The sequence below is a fragment of the Aplidium turbinatum genome, chromosome 9 (assembly GCF_918807975.1).
Source record: "Aplidium turbinatum chromosome 9, kaAplTurb1.1, whole genome shotgun sequence".
In the NCBI taxonomy this organism is placed as follows: domain Eukaryota; kingdom Metazoa; phylum Chordata; class Ascidiacea; order Aplousobranchia; family Polyclinidae; genus Aplidium; species Aplidium turbinatum.
The window spans coordinates 16,351,436-16,369,038 of NC_137480.1; the positions used below are offsets into that span (position 1 = coordinate 16,351,436).

At 40.0% G+C, this 17,603-nt stretch overlaps 2 protein-coding genes and 1 pseudogene across 5 annotated transcripts in view; 1 reads left to right on the forward strand and 2 right to left on the reverse strand.

The window, feature by feature from the left end:
• Positions 1 to 1,090: 1,090 nt before the first annotated feature.
• LOC145776956 (uncharacterized) lies at positions 1,091 to 10,768 on the reverse strand. Of its 2 annotated transcripts, XM_082588205.1 has the most exons (3): positions 9,386 to 10,768; positions 9,130 to 9,203; positions 1,933 to 2,036 (listed from the first exon to the last, which is right to left on the reverse strand). In XM_082588205.1, the coding sequence occupies exons 1-3, from the start codon at positions 10,739 to 10,741 to the stop codon at positions 2,027 to 2,029; spliced, it is 1,440 nt and encodes a 479-aa protein (XP_082444331.1). In that variant the 5' UTR covers positions 10,742 to 10,768; the 3' UTR covers positions 1,933 to 2,026. The 2 variants fall into 2 exon arrangements, with proteins under 2 accessions (XP_082444330.1, XP_082444331.1); XM_082588204.1 differs by lacking the exon at positions 9,130 to 9,203 and having other exon boundaries at positions 1,091 to 2,036.
• The window catches only part of LOC145776958 (uncharacterized), a 44,332-nt gene continuing 29,571 nt past the window's right edge, over positions 2,843 to 17,603 (forward strand). The window contains exon 1 of one of the 3 annotated variants that reach the window (XM_082588209.1): positions 2,843 to 2,919. The gene's annotated coding sequence lies outside the window, so the exon portion shown is untranslated. Of the gene's footprint in view, positions 2,920 to 10,918; positions 11,043 to 11,442; positions 11,486 to 17,603 lie in introns of those variants that run through there. The other 2 variants (XM_082588208.1, XM_082588206.1) reach the window with 2 other exon arrangements.
• Positions 12,069 to 17,603, reverse strand: part of LOC145776957 (uncharacterized) — an 868,661-nt pseudogene continuing 863,126 nt past the window's right edge.

The following is a 17,603-nucleotide window of genomic DNA, read 5'->3' on the forward strand; positions in this document are numbered from 1 at the left end:
AATTATATTTACGCCATTTTGCAACTCATTATAGCCAATCAAGAGTTTCTAAACCGCCTTAAAAACTGTATATGGTCCGTTTACCTCCAAATCACACCCTTTTTTTTAACAGCGATGGATCAACTTTACTCTCTAACAAAAGCTTATTTTTAAAAAGATAGGATAAACACTTCCACGAAGTTCTCAACCGGCCATCAGAAATAAACGATGAAATGAAGCCATTGCTTGCCTCCCTTAGGCATCTGTCAATCTTGAGCTGGATGCTTTTCCAACAGTTTTGCTACGGATTTGGGTTGAAAGTACCTGAAAATGCCCAGTTTTAAAGTATTTTTTTCAAAAATTTCTGATGCAAGCCCCCAGATCCCCCACATTCTCGTCTTAAGCGACACGCCGACGGACACACTGACATGTGCAATAATACTCATTTGCCCTTCCCCTAAATTTTGTCCTGGCTACGCCTCTGATAATAAGAAGTCATCAATGCATTCTATTTGTCCGCCCCGTTAGCCCGACTTGGACAACTCGAATTTTTGTAGTCTTTCAAATTTAGATTATAATTATAATTAGACTAATTTAAGCTTTTACAAATTAGACTAGGATTAGAATTAGAGCTACCCAAGTTTTCACAAATTAGAGTGGAATTTAAACTAGATTAGAATTAGTTGGACGCAGTTGTCACATATCTTTTTTTAGTTGGATAAAAACGCCAATGTATAGCAACTCGGGATCAAAGTGTGTAATCAAGAAAATTACGGAAATGAAATCATGCTGGAAGTATTAGTAAAAACAAAAGACAGAACAAAACTGATGCGAACTTAACTGGAATGTTGCTGTAGTTTGAATTAGATTTTTTCACTTTTTGAAACTTAACTTACTGCTGCAAAATTAGTAAAACTATTCATCAGACGTCGCTTATGCAATAAATAAAAACACTTCTATTTCACATTCTGAGCGATTAGTTTTGAATTGATTTTGGTTTATAAGCTTATGTTGTGTCAATGCATTAGAAAAAAAATGACAAGCTGTTATGAGTATTACCTTGCAAATTTTTCAAACGTTTCAATTCACTTTTATTTTCCTTGTTGGCGCAAATATGAAAAGAATGTAAACGTAAACGCAGGAGTAGGGCACCAACAAAAGGAAAATATGGCAAAACCAAAAACGTTTAAATAAAACAGTTTTTAAAAATTAATATTTTAAATTTGCACAGCCAGCAAACCTAAATGAAACTGCTTTTTACTCGATTTATGATGAAAGCAAGAGAATTGTTTAAAGCATTACTTCTTCTCGCTTATGGGGCATAGCAGCAATTCAGGCAAAATCTCCCAATTGTTAAAACCAGTGCAATGTCTTCATGCCAGGGTCTATGTCTATAAGATCCATTGCTACTGAAGTAGGCTACAGATAAAGTTGTAAAACTCCATTTTGACATCGTTTCAACAACGCGAGACGTTTCAACGATATGAAATAATACTCGCAAAAGAGAGCTTTAAGGCGAACTAATGTAACATGCAAGCTAAAACTGGAGAAAAAAATTGCTCTTTAAAAAAAATATTTTTTCTTTTAGGTCAAATTCCCTCGATTTTGGATCAAGCCACTATAATTTACAAATTTGCGTACGGTGAGCCACATGTTTACTGTGGAGGCTGATTAAACCTTTGCTGTCATTTTGCAGTAATCCATCCACGTGTATTTCATGTGTTTTTGCATCAAAATCTCCAGACCAAGCAGTTTAGTAGGTTACGACGCTTAGCCTATGCTTGGTGTAAAATCATTATTTCAGAGCGGCACTATTATTTTTTACGAAGGCTGATCATTCGACGTTTTAATTCAATTACAAATAAGCCTATAAATCGGCTTTTGAAATTACAAAGCTGGATAACATCGATTGAGTAGGTAATGTTCTCGTTTTCTTGTTAAACTTCCTTTGCACTTGAATTATTTATCTGTTCCTTCAATGTCTGAATTCTTCTTTGCATTTCAAAGGTTAAGATGTGAGTATTTCCCAGCTCAAGTTTGTACTGCTTCAATGTGTCCTAAATATAAATCAATGGTGAGAAAATTCTAGATTCGTGTTGTGAGCAGTGGCGTAGGAGCATATGCTGCTGCCCCTGGCTTTCGTTGAAAATGCCGCCTTAAGTAGACTGCAGCAAATTTTGAAATAGTTTCATGTTCAAGCAATCTTTTCAATAAAAATAATTACAAATAATGTGCCGCGTCTCAGAAGTTCTATATTGCTTGAGAAAGAAGCCTCACTGTCTCAACGTTAAGGCCAAAAATAAAAGACAAAAAATGGACAACAAATGTATTAGGCAAATATGAGATCAATAGCCGCCTCAAAATTGAACTTTTCGAGCTTTCGCCGAAGCAAAATCAGCGATAATATCTTCAAAATCAAGTTTTTGAATGTAGTCTCTTTCTATAGAAAGAATCGATAGAGCTGATAGCCGATCATCATTCATGGTAGAACGTAAATACGACTTTATCATTTTGAGCTTTGAGAAAGTCCTCTCACAGCTCGCAATTGAAACACCAATGGTAAGATAAAGTTTCAGACACAAGCATAAATATGGTGTCGAATCAAGTAGGAAAGGTTTGGTGAGTTGAGCCGGGTAATGGTTGATCCATCCGGTTTTATCGCAACGTCGTGCATGATTAGTCAACCGTTGAGCTGGGTAATGGTTGATCCATCCGGTTTTATCGCAACGTCGTGCATGATTAGTCAACCGTTTCATAACGAAAATATGGAAAAACTTGAAGTCCATCAGCACATGTAGTTTTAGGGATTTTCTACAAGCAGAAAAATTGTGAAGCTGTTAAATGTATAATGGTAGGTAAAAGTAGTTTTGAGAGAAATAAGAAATGTGTTATTTTTTCCTACGATGTTTCATCGTTGTCTTAATCGAAATTCTGCAAAAGGTAAGGGTAACTTACTCTTTGTTTTAGTAGTTCTCGTTGCTTGATTAGCCAGTTGGTTATTGGCAATTTTTCATGAATTTTGCAAATGGCGGCGATGTTTGCAGTTGAGCCACTTGCAATGTTCACGGTTGAGCCATGTCTTTGTCATAAGGAATGTAGTTTATGAGCCGATGGTCCTTACGTACTGCCCTAGTTTTGTTGTACCGTACTGTAATTGATGCGTAGAACTGGTGGCGTAGCCGGGGGGGGGGGGGGGGCGGTCCACTGCCCCCCTTAAACTTCCATAAAAATAATTCTTTCTGTAATGTGCCAGTTTGAGGGTAATTTTTTAGCACTCCCCCCTTATATTTTTCGATAGCAACGCCACTGGTTGCAAATGTTCGTTTTCTTCACAAACCTTGCGAAATCCTTTCAGAAAGGTAAAAGCACCTTCGTGCAAAGTTTCCTATTCAATGATTCTCAGTGTTTTCAGTAATATAAATTTCTGTTCGTTCAGTTTTCATTGTTATTTCATTTTAAGACACTAGACACAATACACAGTTTAAACATTTTTTGATTGCTTATTTGCAAGATTTCAAGAGAAGGGTTTATTGTGTTTGATGGAGATTGAGCTTTCTTTTGGGATATCTTTTGGAAGTGAAATAATAGTAGATCAACCGTGAACAATGGGTGGCTCAACCGTGAAATTTAGGGTATCATTTGAGCCGGCTGAGTGTCAATTTCAAAATGCCGATAAATGATATGAATCGGGGTCAGTCGCAAACACAAACATGCTCACAAGAACCGCAAAAAACTGAAATTTATCATGATGGATTCGGATTTTTGGTAAAGTTTGTCGTTAAATTTTTATTGCAGAAACATCGATTTCTGGCTCAACTAACTATAGACCTTCCCCTAGGTGTGATTTAGCTAACCACTGTAAAACATCAAACGCTGTTGCATTACAATCAAACGTGGTTTCACTGCTTCGCACCAGCCTCTTAAATCTGTCAATTTCCACAGTTAACTCCAAAAAGTCCACCCCGTCGTCATACGTACTTTTAAAAGTGTTGGTGAATCCATTGTAACTTTCGCTTTGCAGCAGCGCGTGAAGATTCAAAAATCCAAACATATCATTCAAGTGGTGTATGCCGGTAAACCTGCTAGCTGTCTCTTTGTAAATCATTTTCTTGTTTTACTTTTTATTTATTTTTGCATTACCGGTACTTCATTTCTCGTGCTGTGTGCACTGTGCACTGTGCAGCCTCATTTTGCCGCCCTCTTGCAGCCTGCCGCCCCTGGCGCAGAGCCAGAACCGCCAAGTGGCTGCTACGCCACTGGTTGTAAGATTTATGAAAATGGAATGGCTGAAGAAGATCTTGTTCATATCAGAGATGGAACAGTTTTCAGTTCAATTACAATTAGGCTACTGCACCATTTTTAATTACCCTACATTACAATTACTTCCAAATGTAACCAATTACAGTTACACGTTTCAATTACTACAAATTAACATGTTTATCTATGATCTTTTATTGTTTGATTTTATCAAAGACAGAAAGGAGATTTGCAAAAAATATCAAAAGAGAATTGCATTTGATGAAGATTAGGTTGCAATGTAAAAGTCCTTTTTGAACCCCAACTAGCGGCGCAATAAAAATACGGATATCATGCTTGCAACTTATCTCTTCTTCTTTCGTTTGAGACTAGATCAAATTTCAGGGCAGGTGGTGGAGAGCCAGGTGAGTGTAGCTTCGTCCAGCGTTGCTATACCATGCGTTCCACTTGGTGCCTTGTAGATGGGACATTCGAGAACGACATGGTCAGCAGTTTGTTCCTCCGCGCCGCATTCGCAGGCCGATGAGGGAGCCAGACCCCACTTGTGCATGTTGGAATGGAAGCGACCGACTCCGGTTCGGATTCTGTTGAGCTTGACCCAAGTCGGCCGAGGAAGGTCCATACCAGGGGGGCGCGCCACCGGGTGGGGCATAAAACCATGTAGTTTGGTGTCGGTGGCGCACCATGCTGCATTCCAAGTGTCTTCCATGAAGTGTGCTGCGCTGATGGCACGATCGCTGAATGGTTGTAGTAATTCAACAGCAGCTGGCACAAAGGGGTGTCTTGACTTTAGTTGCCGGGGAGATTCCTGAGGTGGGATGTTGAGTTTTGCATGGAGCAAGTGGTCAGGATCCCCCGCCCGGCGAGCCAGGTGTATAATGGCTCCCTTTCGGCAAAGCTCAGCAGGTTGGATGCCTGCAAGGATTGGTAAATACTCTGTTGGAGTTGGGCGCAGGCATCCAGTCACAATTCGCAATGCGTCGTTGATTGGGCTGTCGATGAGGCGGGTGTGGGCACTGCGGCACCAGGCAGGGGCGCAGTATTCAGCAGTGGAGTGAACCAAAGCCAGGGTTGCAGTGCGCAAGGTGTCAGCACCTGCGCCCCAAGTTGTGCCTGCCAAACGTTTTAGCAGGGCGACGCGAGATGTCAGCTTTTTGCGTAGTGACTGTAAATAGTGACGGTATGTGAGTGACCTGTCAAGTGTAACCCCAAGGTATGTTGGTTCTGGGCAGGGCGGCAGAATTTTGCCGTTAACGGTCACTTTCAGATCACGTTTTGCCTCCCTGTTGTTGAGATGGAAGGCTGCCGTCACAGTTTTACTTTCGCTGAGCTTCAGTTTCCATTGATGAAGGTATCCAGATATGGTCGTCATGTCTTGGCTCAACGTCGTTTGTAATGATTGCCAGTCTTTCGCAGAGTGCAAGATGGCCAAATCAGCATATGCATATTTGTGAGATGTTGTTGATGGTAGGTCATGCGTATAGACGTTGAAAAGGAGGGGAGCCAAGACTGATCCCTGTGGGACACCGTTTTTGAGTCGCCGCAGTCTACTTGGTTTTCCGCTTCCGGTGGTAAGGGTAAAACTCCTGTTGTGGATGAGTTCCATGATCATTTTGACCATGTGCCTGTCAGGGAGTAGGCGGAGTAGCTTGTAGGCTAGGCCACGGTGCCAAACAGTGTCATAGGCTGCTGTTAGGTCGATAAAAACAGCCCCCGCTTTCTTTTTTGCCGAGAAACTCTCCTCAATATCCTGAGTTAGTAGTGTGACTTGGTCTACAGTTGACCTCCCGTGTCGGAATCCAGCTTGTTCGTTGGGAAGCAGTGGGTCAATTATTGGTTCGACACGGGCGTAGATCAGTCTCTCAAGGATCTTGAAAGGGATGCAGAGCAAGGAGATGGGGCGATAGCTCTTTGCATCGTCTAGTGGTTTGTTTGGCTTAGGGATCGCGACGACCAGAGATCTTCTCCATACTTTAGGAATCTTGAGGCGGCGCAGGCAGGACGACAGGAAATCGCATAACCAGGACTTTAGAATATAACCAGCGTGGATGATAAGCTCTGGACATATCCTATCTGAACCAGGGGCCTTACCAGGTTTTAGGTGCTTGAGGGCAGCATTGAATTCGCTCCGTGAGAAGGAGCTAGAAATGCTCTCCTGGTCAGGTGTGTTGATCTTCCAAAGCTTTGTCACTTCTTTGGTAACAAACCGATCGGAGGTACGATCACACGGCTTATATATCCCATTTTTTATTACCTGTGATGCGATCTTATTAGCAGGAATGGGACATTGTCAGGGTGATTGTCTTGATCGTCCCGTAAGGTTATTGAGTGTGCTCCACGCTGTACGGCTTGAGTGCGAGAGATCGATAGATTGGATGGTCTCTGTCCAGCGTTCTTTTCTTTTTGCATCGAGTCTTTCCAGAAGAGCCTTGGCGGCTGAGGGTGTTGTTTGACCATCTGAAGAGCTAACAAAAGATTGATAGAGGCGCTAGCACTCTGCATCCCAGCACGGAGTGTAGTTACTTCTACGACCGCGAGGGATGGCTTGTTTGGCACATGTTAAGATGGTGTTGCAAAAGTCCTGGTAGGCCTCGTCCACATTGCGACAGTTAGGTGGAGGTAACTCATTTGTGAACTTGTTGGTAAGGAGGCTAAAGCGATTCCAGTCGGCTTTACGGAAGTTCCACCGCTTGACTGGTTCACTCGGAATTGGTGTCTTGAGCGGTATTGCGGTAATGAGAGAAGGTCGGTGTTGGGACCGAGGGAACTTCTGTAGCACACGTCTGTCCGGAAGCTGATTGTCGTTGCCAGTGCTAGCAAAGGCCCTGTCTGGGTTTGTTCCAGTGCCCCATCGCCCGGATGTGAAACTGGCTTCGTCTTTGGGGTTGTACAGTGGGGCATAGTTGTTATTTGATGCCCAGTTAGCCAGACATGCACCAGAAGGACTGGTGATGCGGTATCCCCAGTCGACGTGCTGGCAATTAAAATCGCCAGCATAGAGGCAGGGGTGGGGGTACACTGGGATGGCCGTCGGAGTGAATGGCGAGGGAGGTGGCTTGTAGATATTTACGATTTTGTAGCCGTTGACGTCCACACTTAGCCATTCAATCTCTGAGTCTGAAGGGGATTGTTCAACCAGTCTCCAGTTCAGCTTCTCGTGGACAAACGTGGCTAGGCCGTGTGTCCTGCTTAGGATTGACCCAGCTAGTGAGTAATTTGGGATCACTAGCCTGTCTGCGCTGTGGCAGTGGGTCTCCTGGAGGATGATGATAAGGGCCTTTTGTTGTTGAGCTACTCTTTGTACGACATCGATTTTAGCAGTCGTAAGGCCTTCAACGTTAAGCTGTAGGATGTTGGGACTTTTTCTGGCTTCTTTCTTCGTTCTCTGGGGCCGAGGGTTTATCCTTTTACCACCCCAGAGACGCCCTGATGTCCATGCAACTTATCAAATGCAATTGTAATTTGGACCATTTTTTTTTTAATTGCAATAATACACTACAGTACAACAAAAAGTATCAATCACAACTAAGTATTTACAGTAGTCGGTAGCCTACAATTACGTGAAAATTTGCAATTGTAGGCTAACTGTACGGTGGCCAGGTGCTCCAACCAGTTTTTTTTATTTTTTATATTAATGTCTTGGACTGGATTGTCATGCTATTATCTATTTGTCTGCAATTTTTTCTACGTAATATGCCGAATTGAGTTTTTTTACTTTTATTTTGGTTTAACGTGTAAAACATAGGGTAACCCAAATTTTTCATATTACTGTGACATGCCACTACTACATCCCAGCTAGCGACGCCTGTCATTTTTGCATTAATTCAACGTTTGCTAACGTTGGATCGGTGTGGAGGTGACGAGTTTAGCTGACTGGGGTCTAAAATTATCGCTTTATCAACGCAACTTTGTAACAAAGCACGCTTGATATCTTCAAGACATAACTTTTCTGGGTATAATTGGATTTTCGCAAGATGATGATGTTGTTTTTGCTAGTTTGTTTTTGTCATTGTTTTCATGTCGTCAAGTTATGGCCTATCTATTTTGTGATTCGTGCAAGGCATGGTGCGTTGCGCTTGAAATGGCTTTGCCCGTGGTAGGATTTCTTTGTGGGGTTTTCTTTGCCTGCCTTGCTCTTATTTGCTATGAGCTAAACGCATCAAGACGTGTTCCCCTCACGACCATCAGCACTCTTGATAACGCACCATGGCCGATTTTCATAGCAACTGTCCATACAAATCTTAAATATATCAGCTAAAGCTATGTGGGCTAATAAAGCTAGGCTATAGCCTAAATTTATGTTTTTTATTTTATTTTTTTGGAACATTTTATTTTTTATTTTCCCTTTACATCTTAAATTTTTCTGAAGGTGTTGCGAACGTACCAAATTTTTTTCAACTCAATAACTTACTTTGGTCACAAGCACGTTTTAACGTTCGCGTTTTGTCGCTTCTACCTTTTTCTCGACCTTTGCTATGATGACGTGTATTGTTTTTGATATGATGGTCAGAAATAAAAACAACTGAACTGAACTGGTTAGTGGTTATTATTAGCAAATAAGCGTTTTTTACAATTTGTTTCAATTCAAAAAAAAGTGATTGACCCTCTCCTTGAGAAAATCTTGGGTACGCCACTGGCTGCTGGTGTCGTAAGCGTGTTCTATCTCTGTTTTAACATATTAAAATACCTTATGGCTTCAAAAACAAATAACAAGCTTTATATGGAGTTAAGAAAAACAGATGACTGGTAACCTTTGAACTGTCTTTCCAAACAAGTATTCTAATATGCTCTACATAACATTTGCTAACTGTCTTCTGTAGTTTGCCGTATCAGCTGAACTACAAAACTTTCTGCAAATTGAAAAAGAACTGCATGTTTAACACAGTAGCTTACCTACTACCGCTCTTCTGGTGTTGTGAAAATAAGGCAATCGCTGTGAGCCTTCGCATCCCCTTCGTTAGATATCCCTGCGCAAATGAACCACTAACTGCGCTGAAGCATTTGTTTGAGTGAATCTTTTTCAAGACAAAGAGTTATGCTTGATTAACATCAAACTGACCGGTTTTACCTGACGACTTGTTTTGCCCCGAACTACCCCTACCTCAAAGTAGGTCTACGCTTTAAGCACAAAAAATAAAAATTAACATACTTGTAATATTGGATATACTTCATCCCTTACTCCTGAAATAAGCGAGTCCGGCAAATCAATCATAGAACGTCTCTTTGCATTTCGCATGTAAACTAAATGGTCTTGGTCATTGACAAATTGACCGTGCTGAGTCATCTCTCCCCATCTTTCTATAAGTGATTTTGCCCTAAGCTGCTTGCCTACATCTTGTGCTGCAGCTAAGAAACGCGATGGCTTCAGTTGTTGGCCTTGGGAACTTTGGTCACTTTCGTTTGATAGCAAGCTGGAACCAGAGTAAGAAAAATTAGAATTGGGAGGAAAAAGCAGTTTTTTGGAAGAATGTTGCTGATCCAGCTTATTAGAGGATGCAGTTGTGTTGTAACCATCAATAGAACGTGGTAATTTAAAAGATTCTTCTGTGTTTCTTCTAGTAAAAAGTCTATTATTAGATCCAGCTTTTAGGGATTTAAGCTCGGACTCAGTTGTTCCTGGTGATACTCTGCGGTTTATTAAGTCCCCACTATTTCTTACAGAGATCTTTTGGGAAAGCTTGTTTTGTTTTTCCCGTCTTTGTTGTTCCAATAAAATTTTCTCATGTTCTATTCTCAAAGACTGTTTTTCAAGATCAATTATTGGAGTACCTACTGACAACCTATCTGAGCTTGTTCTATTTTGTGAAATATTTTGTGGTCTTAGTATGAATAAAGATTTGCTTTCAGTTTTAACTAATTTAGGATTCAATATATTCAAGGCAGTTCCTGGCTGAGCTGCTTCCTGCGCATGTCCATGGAAAGATTTAATTTCAGAATTTACTTTCGATTTGTTGTCCTCTGGAACAACAGTTACACTTAGGCCTACTGCCGTGACTGTTGACTCTGGAAGAAGTGAAGCATTGCCGTTTACGTTGGAATCGTTTCTAACATCGGTCAAGTCCTTTTCTACAACAGAGTTGGTTGAGCTTTCTGCTGGATTTTGGGAGCCTGCACTGGAGTCCGATTTGAAAAAAGCAAGTTTTTTCAATGACGAAAAGAGGTGTTCTTTGATTGAAAAACTATTTTCTTTTTTCGGCATAGTTTGAACATTATCTTTTGCAATCCTTTCACTTTCACAAATGTCGCTATCGTGCGTACTGTTTACTTTTTTCAAAAATAATGTAGGAGAATTGTTTGCAGGTGGTGAAGAATCCAAGAGCGGGACCTGAATTTGAGGAATAACATTACCTAGCTCTGATTGCGGTCCACTTCTAGCAGAAACCTTTCTTGCTGTGAATGCGCTGGCTGCTGTGCTCAAACTCCTTCCTTTTTGCATCGACTTTTTGCTGTAATTAGCAAGGCTGTCGCTTGCAATATCCTGCTTGTTTCCAATTTTTCTCGACATAATACTTTTCGTCCCAAATTAAGTTTGAAAATGCATGCATTTCACCAATAACAAAGTTTTTTGTTGTTTGTCTTGGGATACCCAATAGGCTATTATGATGTAATAAAGATTTTTGTCCCACTTTGGGCTAATGCGTAGACTTTGTTTAAAGGACTGCTTTTGATCAGGGTTGTCAGATTGGAATAATTGATTCCAGATCTGGAATCAAAACGAACTGTCTAGTAGAGAAAAAGAATGTCTGGAATCTGGAATAATTTTTAGAAGCAAATTGGGATTGTTTAGACAAGTCTAGATTGTTTCGGTAATTGTCTTTTTTTCATTGCATTTAGTAGCTGCAACGCGTGCGCGTAACTTTCTGCCCTAGTTCCGTCTCTTTCTTTGAAACTTTGTTGCTGAATTGCACGCTCTCTGGCGCGAAAGCCTGTTTGTGAGAAGTGTGACGCAACCTAGTTAGCTGACAGGACTTTCCGCACACTTAACACTGGGTTATATTTCCATGTAGGCCTATGTTAAGTTTACTTTTAATCTGTTATGTTTTTAAGTTGTTACAGAATACAGTACCGTAGTTATTGTTAAGTACCGGTAGGCTACGGTATTTATTGATTTTCATATTTTGTTGCATCAAAGAAGTTCAAAAATCCAAGCGTATGTGAAGTTTATTGTAGGAAGAATATGGCTCTACGCAGTGGCGTATCCTGGTGGGTTGAGCAAGGGATTGAAGGGAAGCAATAAAACTCATGGGGGGTAAGAACGTTTTGAAGACACGCGTATTCTAGGGTGTCCGAGGGCATGCCCCCTGAAAAATTTTTGCAAAATTACACTCAAATAATGGATTATAGTGCTTTCTGGAAACGCTTTTAGGGTAGGCTAATATTTGTATGTACGGTATGATACTTTTTAGCAGATGTACAGCGATTAACTTATTAAAGGTAGCTCTTACACAAACAGGCAAAAACTGGGCAAGGCTTCTCAGCAGGAGGCAACCCTACGTACCGTCAACCGGGGTTACTATGATAAGATTCAGGACATTTCTTTGCCTCCTCTCTCACATGTTGCTCAAAAAGGGTCTGTTTCTTGAATGAGTAACACTTTGGTCCTAAGCTTCTCAATAAAATAGAAAAAAATCATTTTTATGTTTTCACACTTTTTTTTATTCAACTTTAAAAAATTATCGTAGTAGCCCCTGGGTTGGGGCTACTATGATAATACATTGTAAATACCTAAAATGTTCATTGTAGCCCTCCCTTAGGGCTTTTCTGATAATTTTTTGCATTAAACAAAACATCACAGCAATAAAAAACATACAGTAAGTGTCAAAAAAACATTGTTAAGCACAGCTGCAATAATCGGAGGCACTCAATCCACCATTGTCTCTGAGGCAAATTTTGTGATACCACAAATCACAATTGTCACATCCCTCCCAATCCACATCTCTGCTTCTACCTCGTGGAGGGTCCAAGAGGTTGCAGATGGCGCAAACTTGCCTTTCAACTTCACTGGAATCATTGGGTTGCACCCCTGCAGCAGCACGTTTGCGTTTTCTTGCATCAGATCGAGATGAATTTAAATCAGCAATATCACATGATGAAATTGCTGCTCCTGGAGTTATCTTGGGACCACATTTTCTTGATGCTGTTTGTCTTGGTAAATATATTCCTCAAGCATTGTGGCGACTGCATTACCAAGCACTTCTTGAACTGGCTGAGAATTGGCAGGTGGCAGTCGCTTCAGCACTTGCTCTCGGTCTTTTGGGAAAATTCCACAGGCTTTAAACCCTGAGACCAAATTTTGAGACCAAATAGCTACAAAACACAAAAATGTATAAGTATGGTTCTATTGCATGTTTTAATTGGAAATACAGAAATGGACTAAACTGTGAACTATGCAAAAATTGCAGATAAACTTCCGAAAAATGTGCATGAAGCTACTATGATAGCATTATCATAGAAGCCCCCAAAATCAAAGTAGCCCCGGTTGACGGTACATTTTTCAAGAATTCTAATGATATAAAGAAACAACAGTTGCTCTTTCACTTGCTGTGTTCATTTGTTAGCATACATCGTTTACACTGCCAACCATTTGACAAACTTTTTCAACAAGCACGCAGGCACAGATATAAAATTGGGGTGAACAAAGGCTACAAAACTTGATAAAAAATGTGCTGGCATCATCTTATCGTAGGGATATTTTCATTTCAACATTTCAACATTCTCACCACTACTTATTGTAAGTTATATCATATTTACAACATTGTTACGGACAATTTTCACCAAATTAAACGTCATATAAAAACCGTTGTGGTCTACTTAACCTAGCTGGCATCTTACGTCATAGAAATTGCTAGAAAATGTCCAAATATTGCACCATCGTTCGTAAGACCTGATGAAACATTGCATCACCACCTTTGAACACCTGTTTGAATTGCGTGACAATGTCTTTCATTATTGCGTCACAGTTACTGTTTACGTGAGTTTGAGATATCGCAAATTATTCTAGTCATTCGTAAAATGGTTGCTTGAAAGTTGGAGGCATATTTAACTGTTTGCTTAGTGCTTGCCAGCTGGACGAAAATTCCGTCTTTTATCTAAGTAGTTTGTATCGTAGTGACAAGTTTTTAGTGGTGTACGGTGTTGCATTCCAATTTCGACAGCCAGGTGGCTAATTTTACAGAAATACAAATTTGAATAGACGTTTCAAAGGAGTGTTTCTTTCGGTCATTACATACAGACGAACAGATCCGGGAATCTTATGTTACGATTTTCCCACGAAGAGATTATGGTTTACCGCTGTGACCAAACATACACTGCGTATTTAATGGTATTTTGTTTTAGACTTAAAATGAAATGTCTAGAATAAATTTAGAATAATTTAGAATCAAACTAACATGCAATCTGGAAGGGAAGGCTACAACTAATCTGACAACCCTGCTTTTGATTGGCTTTGGAATGGAAAACCATACGATCTACAAGTCAAGTAGGCTAACAAGTTGCCTCCATGAAATGGCAATAAATACACTAGACTGCATCAAAATGGCGAAAAGGCTTCAGAATGTTGAAAATATGAAAACATGGTTTTAGAAAATTAGGCTGTGATGAATTACTGTTTAATTAAATTACTGTGATGCAATTGATGCATTTCTCACTTTTGGCTGCAATCAATTAGTGCAATCTCCAACCCGTGTAACTTCCACAAGTTCAACTTTAATCGATCATGTATAGGCCTACAGCAATGACCAAACAAATAAACTTCAATGCCATGTTCTAATTCACGATGTTTCTGATCACTTTCCGATTGTAGTTGTGATAAACTCTTGGTCACAACGGAAACCATAATCTCTTCGTGGGAAAATTGTAACATAAATTTCCCCGATCCGTTCGTCTGTATGCAATGACCGAAAGAAACACTCTTCTGAAAACGTCTATTCAAGAATTGTATTTCTGTAAAAATAGCCCCAAGGCTGTCGAAGAATGGAGAAAATACCGTAGGCTACCCACTAAAACTTGTGGAAAAAGAAAAACCTAGAACATCACACAACTCAGGCGAAAGAGAAATTGAAAAAAGAAAACTAATCGGAAAAAAATGATGGTTTGCGAAAATGAGAGAATTGAAAGTAGTTACTTTGAAACTTGTGATAAAAGGAAAAGCGAGATGTTTAATTTTGCATCTAGTTTTCTTTTTTCAATTTTCTCTTTCGCCTTAATTGTGTGATGTTCTAGGCGTTACCAAAACTTGTCACTACAATACAAATTACTGAGATAAAGACGGAAATTTCGTTTAGTTGGTAAACACAAGCAAAACCGTTTTAATATGCGATCAACTTTTCAAGCAACAATTTTAAGAATGAGAGAATAGATTACGATATTTCAAACGCACGTAACCATCTTCTGTGACGTAATAATGATAAGCATTATGAAGCTATTCATGCACCTGTTAAATTTGGCTTACACCATATCTCGTAATTCAAGATTTAACGATTATGTAATGTTTCACAGGTGTGACAAAGGTGATGCAATCTTTGCTTATTTCTAGCAACAGTCCATGACGTAAGACGTCAGGTTCAGTAGACAACGGTTCTATGTGACGTTTGATTTGAAGATTGTCCGTAACAACTCTATAAAACCCAAACAAGAAAAATATACACAAAAGCAAGAAATATGAAAAACTTTGTTGCTGATGAATTCGTTTGTGATTTTGAAAATAGCTTGACCAACCATTACACAGAAAGGAATGATCCAGTTCATGATAAATTTAGTCTTTTCATCGATAGCCTACATTTAATGAAATATGCTCTCTCCGGCAGTAACTGGAGTGTAGTGTTAAGATTAGTCTCCTGTAAAGGATTAACGGGGATCGCCACGTGAAGGCTCTCAACATGATCCCCAATGCACCTATGCACCTATGCTAATGCACCTATGATGTCCTTGCACCTATATTATTTAACATAATTATACACCAATGATCAACCAAAACCCCCCAACGTACGTCGTTTCATTTATGCCGACGACCTCTGCCTAGCTACCCAATCAAAAAACTTCTCGGTGATAGAAAAGACCTTAACAGGAGCACTCTCCGAGTATTCCACATATTACAAGTACTGGAGCATAAATGCAAACCCTTCCAAAACCCAAGTAACATGCTTTCACTTTAACAATCATAAGGCTAGCCAAAAACTTATCATCAATTGGGAAAACACTGCTTTACAATATACCCCCTTTCCTGTATAACTTGGCATAACACTGGACAGGACCCTATCCTATAAGACACACATACTGAAGCTTAAAAAAAAATTATCTCCTCGCAATAACCTTTTTCAAAAGCTGGAAACTTAAACTGGGGAGCAGATGAGCACACACTGAAGCAAACAGCACTGGCTCTCTGTTATTCGACCGCTGAATACTGCGCTCCAGTATGGGCTAGGTCAAGCCACACCAAAGTAATTGACTCCGAATTAAACCAAGGATGTAGAATCATAACTGGCACACTCCGTCCAACACCAATCTCCGACCTCTACAACTTAGCAACTATAGCTCCACCTCATATCCGAAGAGAAGTCGCTACAAAAAAGGAAAGAGTAAAACAAATATCCGACCAACGCCACCCTCTCTATGAACACAAATTTATTCCAGCAAGACTCAAGTCACGCAAAAGCTTCATCAAAGTCGGCCCATTGGAACACACAAGCGCGACAGCTGCACGACTAGAAATGTGGACCTCTGAACCCGATAGGACACAACATCCTGCCTGTTCTTGACAATTTTGTTCACCAAATCAAACGTCATATAAAAACCGTTATGGTCTACTTAACCTAGCTGGCATCTTACGTCATGGAAATTGCTAGAAAATGTCCAAATATTGCACCATCGGTCGTAAGACCTGAGGAAATATTGCATTAGTCGCTTGAACACCTGTTTGAATGACTTCATAAATGTCTTTCATTATTGCGTCACAGTTACTGTCTACGTGCATTTGAGATATCGCAAATTATTCTAGTCATTCGTAAAATTGTTTGTTGGAAGTCAGTCGCATATTTAACTGTTTGCTTGGTGCTTGCTAGCTGGACAAATTTTCCGTCTTTTATCCAAGTAATCTGTTCTGTAGTGACAGTTTTAGAGGCGTACGGTGTTGCGTCCCATTTTCGATAGCCGCGGGCTAATTTTACAGGAATACACTTTTGAATAGACGTTTCAAAAGAGTGTTTATTTTTCGGTCATTACATGCAGACGAACGGATTTGGGAATCTTATGTTACAATTTTCCCACGAAGAGATTATGGTTCACCGCTGTGACCACTGCCATCCCAAGTCCTTCCGAAAGTCTACAACAAACTACCACCCTTGAGAAAAGCGAGTGGTGCTGCCTAAACAGAGCCCACTGCGGAGTCGGGAGAAATAAAAGCAATCTTTTCCGATGGAAGATGACTCCTGACCCAACGTGTGATTGCGGCCTAGACAATCAGACGATGAAGCACATCCTCACCAACTGCCCCCTTAGCCCTTCATATGATGACAACGACCTCAAAAACATCACAAACAATGCTCTTGCCTGGCTCCGACACTGGCGTGACAAGCTATGAATGAATGAATTTAATGAAATTTGAAATAAGCATGGATCATTACGACTTTTGTCTCGAAGAGAAAGAAAACTCAAGACCAAACCATGGCTAACAAAAGGAATTTTGAACTCCATCAAAACCCCTATATTACTTAAAAACACAAGACCCAACAAACACTTCTGCACAAGCAACATACACAACACACACTCATACCAAAGAGAAAGCAAAAAAAAATGCATTACAGTTTTCTTATTACGCAAAGCAAGCACAACGCTGGAAATATATGGAAAACCAAGAATGACATCATCAAGTACAAACATAAGCACACAGATCACATACCAGAAGAAATAATTAGCACTGGCAATGAAAAAATATCTGACCCTGCATAAATAAATAACTGTTTTAATGATTATTTCACAGAAATTGGTCCTTCCATGGCATCTACTGTAAAATCCCTTTACCCAGGGCTGGATTTAGACCATGAGAGGCCCTAGGCTAATTCATTTGTGAGGCCCCTTCCTATTTTTGAGCTCAGAATTTCTCTCTAAACAACATCACATGTCATTGCTTAGGCCTAATGTTAAAAATATGAGTTAATTAATCTCTTCGTTGTTTTTATTTTCCACAATCATGGGTGCTGTCAGGGTTTCTTTCTATATCTTACCAGGAAAGAGACTTGGAAAGGTTCAATGACGTAGTTTAATGGGATATTACCGAAAGGCAGTCAATTAAATGTCGAATATTTCTACTGGTGTAATAATAATGAAAATTCTTGAAGGACTTTAACGAACGGCTTCTCAAATAACTCTAA

Bases quoted from the DNA above. Each gene is read 5' to 3' on its own strand.
- LOC145776956 (XM_082588204.1), bottom strand. From the start codon at position 10,741: ATGTCGAGAAAAATTGGAAACAAGCAGGATATTGCAAGCGACAGCCTT. The intron at 2,037-9,385 runs GTATGTTAATTT...ATTTATATTTAG, and splicing joins AAGTATATCCAATATTACAA to GACACATTGAAGCAGTACAA.